The 7237-nt window shown below is 49.2% G+C and overlaps 1 protein-coding gene across 3 annotated transcripts in view; it reads left to right on the forward strand.

The window, feature by feature from the left end:
* Window positions 1–7237, forward strand: part of KCNK5 (potassium two pore domain channel subfamily K member 5) — a 43836-nt gene that overhangs the window by 5455 nt on the left and 31144 nt on the right. Inside the window, exon 1 of one of the 3 annotated variants that reach the window (XM_027771925.1) lies at window positions 3173–3405. The exons of the other annotated variants lie outside the window; for them this stretch is intronic. Within the exon in view, the coding sequence (XP_027627726.1) occupies window positions 3334–3405 (72 nt within the window). The 5' untranslated portion in view covers window positions 3173–3333. Of the gene's footprint in view, window positions 1–3172; window positions 3406–7237 lie in introns of those variants that run through there. 3 annotated transcript variants of the gene reach the window in all.

Here is a 7237-nt window from a genome sequence, read left to right on the forward strand (position 1 = left end):
TTCCCTCCCAAGCTCTGAAGTGTGTTGTGTGTATTCCAGGTGGTTGCATGTTCCTCCTTTCATTTCCTGGGCCTTTATGATATGTTTCAACACAATTAAATAATTTTTTAAAATATCATTTAAAAAAATTGGGGGGCCAGAGATGGTGTGATGGCTGAGGCCCTAGACTCCCACATGGCTGACTGCAGTTGAGTACCGGATGTGGTGGCTTGTTTTCTTCTCACTTGCCTTCTCTCTTTCTCTCTGATCAAGTTGAAAAAGTAATAATGATGAATAAGATTAAATAAGATAGTTCTTTAAGAAAAAAAAAAAAGATCTTTTACAATATGTTCCAGTCTACAGCAGTAGGGCTCATTGCAGTTTTGAGGTTCTGACGGCTGATTATTGACACTGATTTTCTTCCCCAAATTTATAAAATAAAACCATGGAGTATGTGACAAAGTTACAGCTGACCAAAGTGCTTAAAATGGGGCACACTGAGTTTTCCGGAGAACTGAGGGTTAACATGAACACCGCTTTGTTTCAAGCCTTGTTGGGAGTTATAAAGGGCCCTGGTGCACTTAACTGCCTTTGTAAGTGAAAAAACACAATGGCTCTTTTGATGATTGAGGATCTTGGAGACCTCTACATTTTGAATTCTTACCATCTAGGACTGCAAGTGGAAAGTGATAAGTTGGGTTTTCAGAAGGAAATGGAAGAGGTCCCTTCCTAGGGCTCATTTACTTTCCATTCAAAGTTAAGGGCAGCAACACAAACAAACAAACAAAAACAAGACTCTAATTGACAGCCCCACTCCCCCCTTGACTAGCTGCCCTGGTTAGTTCTAACAGTTTAAGTGAATTTTTATTAAGTTGTTTTGAGAGTTTGACCAGAGATTTTAGAATGATTACAAATGGTACAGGAATAGGGCAGAGAATTGTTGAGGGTGGAAATTAGAATTAGGAAGTATTGAAAGGTTCCAGTGTGGGTAGGAGAGTCTTTGAGGAGGGGAGCGTAAGGGAGGTGGTCACTCTAAGTATTTCCCTGGGGTTTTGCCCTATTTATAGTCTGGCATTTGAAAGAAACAATCCCCAGGTTTTGGATGCTGTGCTTGACTGGCCCTGACCTCAGGCCAGAGGCTTTTATCTTGAACTTGGCTGTTTGCTGCCACAATGGGCTCAGCCTCTGAACTCTGTGTGTTGGGGGGGAGGGGGCAGGGAAGTATAAGGCTTTGGGGAGCAGCCAGGCTCCCGAGGCACAACCCCCAAGAGGCTTTATCCAAATTTGAGTGGTGCTCCAACAGCTGGCGGGGCCAGAACTGGGCTACGGAGGGGAAGGTAAGGGAGGGTAGGCGAGCATGTGACCATAGGTCTGCTTCCTTTCCGTCTTTCTTTTAGGCAGCGCAGGAGGTAGAGGTTCATCTTTTTTTGGAGATTTCATGGAATCCCCCTGGACCCCTGGAATAAAGCAGAGGAGCCCTGGTGTGTTTGTCCGCCCCAAAGGATGGCTTGACGTGGTGGATGGAGGAGTGGTGGATGGAGGACGTGCTGCCTTCAGCTGGGCTCCTTCCCCTAGGGCTGCTGCAGGGCTCTAGCTGTGGCTGAAGGGTATGGCGTGGCCTCTGAAGGAACACCGCAGTCTGTCTAGAGTAGTGCCTGCCACACAGAAAGTGCTCAGTACGCGTGAGCCTCTATCACTCCTGGGCACTCCTACTTTACCATGGGGTGATCCGTGCATAAGTATGGCGATTTTTTTTTTTTAAAGATTTATTTATTTATTTAATTTGACCAAACAGAGACAGAGAGAGAGAGGCAAAGTGAGAAAGCAAGCCACCAAGTCTGGGACTTGAACTGTGGTTGGCCATGTGGGAATCCAGTGCCTTAAAAATCACCATGCCATCTGCCGGCCTCGGTATGGTGTAATTCTCACATGGCTTTGCAAAGAATCAGGAAGACCTTCCCAGAGCAGAAGGAAGGTAAACTGCATTTTCTTTTTAGTTGCCAGAGGGTATGTATACTCACCAGAGAAAGGGAGAGAGACAGAAAGAGAAAGAGCACCCCAAACGGGGTAGTCGTCTAGCAATCCCTTCTCCATCCTGTTGGTATACATGGCATGCACCGTGTGTGTTTCTGAATCATTGGGATAGGATTTGAACCATGGTCAGCCATGTGAGGTCTGATTCCTTTAATCACTAGACTATGGGTCTGGCCCTGTATTTTTTCAATTGTGAAAAAATACATAAACGTTCAATTTATCATCTTACCCACTTCCGAGTGTACAGTTCGATAGAGTTAGGTGTATTCATTCTGTTGTGAAACACATTTCCAGACTTTGGTTTTGTAAAACTGAAACTCTACACCCATTAAACTACAATTGTATGTTTTCTCTCTCCACCCAGCCCTGGTAACCATCTTTGTACTTTCTGTTTCTATGAATTTGACTACTTTAAAATACATCGTAAGTAAAATAATACAGTGCTGTTTGTCTTTTGGGGCGTATAATGATATGACCACCATGGAAAACAGTATGGAGTTTCCTCAGAAAGTTAAAAAATAGGCCTACCGAAAGATGCCGCAATCTCACTTTCGGTAATTTATCAAATGACATTTTAAAGAATGTGGGAAAAGAGGGCTAGCAGCCCTTCCTTGCCCATAGCCCACAGGAGGGTGGAACACTGCATGATGAACCTGCTCTGCTGCAGCCCGGGCCAAATGGCTAAGGAGCAGATGATGAAGCCCTTCTGAGGTTAGCCAAGGAATGTGAACTCCGTCAAGTTTTTGCAATTTTCAAGCAGGGAAGTGTACAGTGTTTTAGAAAGTTCCCTTTTCTTTCACAGCCGTTTGCAACTTCAAGAAGTGGAGTGTTCTGTTCTAACAGCATTTCTGTGGGCTGGTCCTTTCACCCATGGTGTTCTGATAAGGGTGCCTCCTCCTTCCTCTGAGGAGTGTGGGTTTTCCCAGAAAGCCCATAGAGACTGCAGCACCCCTGCCAAGATCCCACCCACCCTCCATCACACCCAGATTTTAGTTCAGGTACCACTCTTCCTACCAGGAGAGCCTTGAACGGTCCAGGTCAGGGGCCTCTGGCCCTACCAAAATACGTCTTTCCAGTTTGAATTTGCCCCTTTATGTCAAAGTGGGGTGGGGTGGTCCAGCTCCTCAACTGCATGAGGAGTTACCCCAGGCCCAAACACAAGAGACATGGGCAGGGTGGGGGGTAGAGTAGAGGCAGCCCTCCTTGCTGCCATTTTCGGATGACATGAAACCTCTGGAGCTCAGGTTAGCTGGGGAGAGAGAACGGGGCCGAGTAGACTGAGGGGAAATACGGTCTGAAGAGCTGAGTGACGGACTGCAGATGGCTGAAACTGGAGAGATGGGTAAACATTTGGAGGGCCTCAGAGGATTCAATTTCTTCTTCCTGATACAGGTAGGAAAACCCCTTGACCTCTGGGGCTTCTGGCTCCAGACAACGCAGTCCCTGTCCTCAGCGAGACCTCAGTCTGGAAGAGGAAGGGCAGGGATCTGTTAGGGATTGACACTGGTAGGTGCAGCGTCCCCAAGCGTGCACCATGGAGAGAGATCAACTTCTGCTCTTGGCTTTAAGACAGGCTTGAGGAGCCAGCAGATGGCATGGTGGTTAAGGCGCTGGACTCTCACCTAGCTGAACAGCAGCTTGAAACTCACTCTAGGCACGTGCGTTTGTGTGTGTGTGTGTGTGTGTGTGTGTGTTTATGTGTGTACCCAAAATCCTGAGAGGAAACTGAAGGAGACGGGATTATGGTGCAGCCATTCACCCCAGGAGGTGATTTCTCATTTTCCCTCTTTTTCTCTCTGGCAAGCATGCATGCCCTATAGCAAAAGTTGAAAAAAGGAAGGAAAATAAAAGGCTCAGGGACCAGGACCAGGAACAGCAGCCCCATGAACGTTCTGTGGAGTGCCTACTATGGGCCAGGCATTGGCTGGCTTGTCTCCTGGGTCTCCTTGAACCAGCCCTACAGACTAGGTATTATGTATTTCTGCTCCCAGTGTTTAGGGAACCAGAGGCCAGGTGACCCACTAGGTTTACACAGCTAGGTAGGGGGCTGAGATTACACACATACACACACACATACACTACTCAGAGCCTTTGATCTTGACCATGGGTTGGGTTAGAGCTGGGGGTGAGAGTGACAGACTTGGGCAGGGAGAGAGGGTGATACCAGCTCACAGTTCCTAAACCTTTCATCTTGGCCATGGGCCATGGACCACGGGCCACAGGCTGTGGGGACTATTTGTGCACAGCATCTCCGGAATCCTCACAGCCACCCTGTGCAGTAGGCACTTACTTGGCTAGCGCTGCCTCAACAAACGAGGCCATCAGTGAACTGCAGAAGTGGAGTGCCTTGTCTGAGGCCACGCGCCCACGAGGGGAGAGTGGGGATTTGTGCACAGAGCCCATGCTCTGAGCCGTCCTGCTCCGTTAGGACACACTGAAGGAAGAAAGAACAGGAAGCATAGGCATGGAGTTGGGGACGTGCAGGGCGTGTGTGGTGTCTTCGGGTGCAGGAGCTCAGCCTGCGGGATGCTGAGCTGCAGGGCCTTGAGCAGTCGTCTCCTTGTCTGTGAAATGGGATAGTGCAGTATCTCTCTCGTGCCCATACGGACCAGGCACTCATGGCAGACAGACTGCCTGGCACACGGAACACTGATTTGCTATGTATTAATTACTGTCCCTGTCGCCCATTTCCCAGAGCACCTTGTCCCTGACACCTCCCTGCAGGCCCCACCATGCACTGAACTCCTAAGCTGGAACTAGGAATGGGGAGAGGAAATGATAGGCCCCATTAAGTCCGTACTACGGTAGTAAAGTCCGCCATTTTTCATTTTCTGTAAATTAACCCACAGACTGCCTCTTCCCTTTTCCCCCACCCCACCAAAGAATTAATGATCAACACCCATGGAAGGTTTACCTTTTCCAGTAGGGCTCTGCTTAGTCTTCGCTTGTCCTGGGCCTTGGTTAAACCTTTGCACTTCTGGAGAATTCCTGGGTTCAGATGGCCTCCTTAGGGTCCTCCTAGAATTCCAGGCTCAGAGTTCAACCTTTGTCGGGGGCGGGGAGGCAGGCAATACCCATCTCCTGGCAGGAGGGGCTTAGTAGTGAGGACTCTTCTATTGGCTTTGAAATGTACATTCTTTTTCCTCTCCACCATCTAAATATTTGGGTTTCCAAAATATTTAGGCAGGACTGTGAACTTCTGGCTGTTGTCACCCCCATACCCTGCTGTAATCTGGCTGCAGCTGCTAAGCTTGTCCCCTCCTGCAAGGCGTTCGCTTGGCCCTGAGCTGGGAGAGAAGCCTTGCAGGTTGGTTGGCAGCAGGACAGCTTTGCTGGATTATGCAGCCTGGACACAGTGCGTTGCTAGGGGCCTTGTTGGCCACACTGGGTAGGGACTACCCAGTAGAGCCTCTTCCTTTGTGTACTGGTGCGTGGGGCTAGGGTTGAAAACCCTCTGAACCACTAGGTAGGGAAAAGCCATCTTCCACCTGGGTTCTAGTTCTGGTTTGTACTGTGTGACCCTAGCCAGATTTTACCTCTCTGCACTCATTCCTTCAAGACTTAGCGTATCCGTTAAATTAGGCCCAGCCAGATTGAGCCCTGGTGTGTGACAGCCATGTCTCCCCACCCCAGGGTTCTTGTTACCAGCCCTAGCTCTGGAAGGGATACTCAGTTAGTACCCCCTAGCTCTGGAAGGGATACTCAGTTAGTACCTAGTTTCAGGTGACCCCTGACTTGCTCAGTGGCCTATTGTGCTCACATCCAAGGGGGTGCCAGTGTGGACTTTTTGCTTGAGAGTTGAGTCAGGAGCTGCCTTACGTCTTTGCAAGGTCAAGGCGGAGTGAATGAAGCCAAGAGAACCAGGCTAGCCTCAGGCCCTTGTTCTTGAATAGTGGAAAGGAGGGTGCCATTATTAAATTTCCTCCCACATCCCTCTTCAAACCACTTGAAGTGGAGCCTGGTTCAGGACTGACATTCCAGGTACACCTGGGCTAGACCCTGAGCACTTTGCATCATTTGAAAATGGGACTAATTGTTCCTCAAGGGAGGAGTAAGGTCACATGGGAATACACATGGGAAGCCCCTGCAGTGCTGCTTTCTGTCCAAGCTAACTTTATTATTATTATTTAAGTTGTTTTTTACATTCAGTCACTGTTTATCATTACAGCACACCAAGTGAATTTTCCCCATCCTGAATACACTGTATATTCGGTCAAAGATATTACCATACGTATTATCATCGACAGATACGTTTCCATTTTTGTGTCTCTTAGGTGGCTTTCTTCTTTCATTTTCCTCTTGATTCCCTCCCTTTCACTGTCCCTCTTAATTTTTAAGATCAGCTCATTGTTATCTTCTCCCCTGTCTTCCTGTCTGGATCTGTTTGTGTCCAGGAACTCCTCTCTCCGCTCCCCTGCTCCCATCCCTTGTTTTATGAACTTTCCCCAAGCCCCTCTCCTCGGCAGCACAGGTCAGTGTGAGCCCGTGTAGCAGGCCTAGGTGCTGGAGGGGAGCTGTGGTTTCTGCTTTCAAGGAACTCGAAACAGAGCAAACACCCAGCCTCTCCTGCAGCCGATATTTACTAAGCACATACTATGTGTCCAGACCCGTTTGGAGCCTGCTGGAAAGAGAATGAACCCTGTCCCTGCATTTTAGGAAATGTCTTTAGACCACCTACTACAGAGGAGGGTGGGGAGGGAAACAACTACCCCTACCCCTGCCCCTGCCCCTGCCCCTGCCCCTGCACCTTCCTGTGGAGAAGCTTTAGGGAGTAGGCTGGACTGTTTGCAGAGCAGGAGGGCACCTCCCTGGCTGATAGCACATTTGGCGTGACCACAACCTCCATTGGCTTTCCCCACCTGCTGGCCCACCTGGGGGGAAAGGAACATATCAAAGATATTGCAGGGTGTGCCTTTAACAGCTGAGTGACATCATCCAGCCCTCTAAGAAGCTTGCAGTCACACAGGTGTGTCCCCCACCTTGCCCTTACCCTGGGTCTCTGCAGACCCGTTCACCTGAGACCTTCATCCCGTGAACTCTCCCGGCCTGGCTCCGGGGTGTGGGAGGGCCATCTCAGAACCTGGTGGATATCATCCCATTTGGTAGATGGGATAACTGAGGTGGGCTCAGGGCAGAGCTGTCTGTCTCTAGGAGCAAGTTCAGGTCAGTCTACCAGCCAAGCTTGTGCAGGTCCAGGCTGTGGGCTTTTTTTTTTTCCCCTGGG

The sequence above is a fragment of the Tupaia chinensis genome, unplaced genomic scaffold (assembly GCF_000334495.1).
Source record: "Tupaia chinensis unplaced genomic scaffold, TupChi_1.0 Scaffold000238_1, whole genome shotgun sequence".
NCBI classification, from domain to species: Eukaryota; Metazoa; Chordata; class Mammalia; order Scandentia; family Tupaiidae; genus Tupaia; species Tupaia belangeri.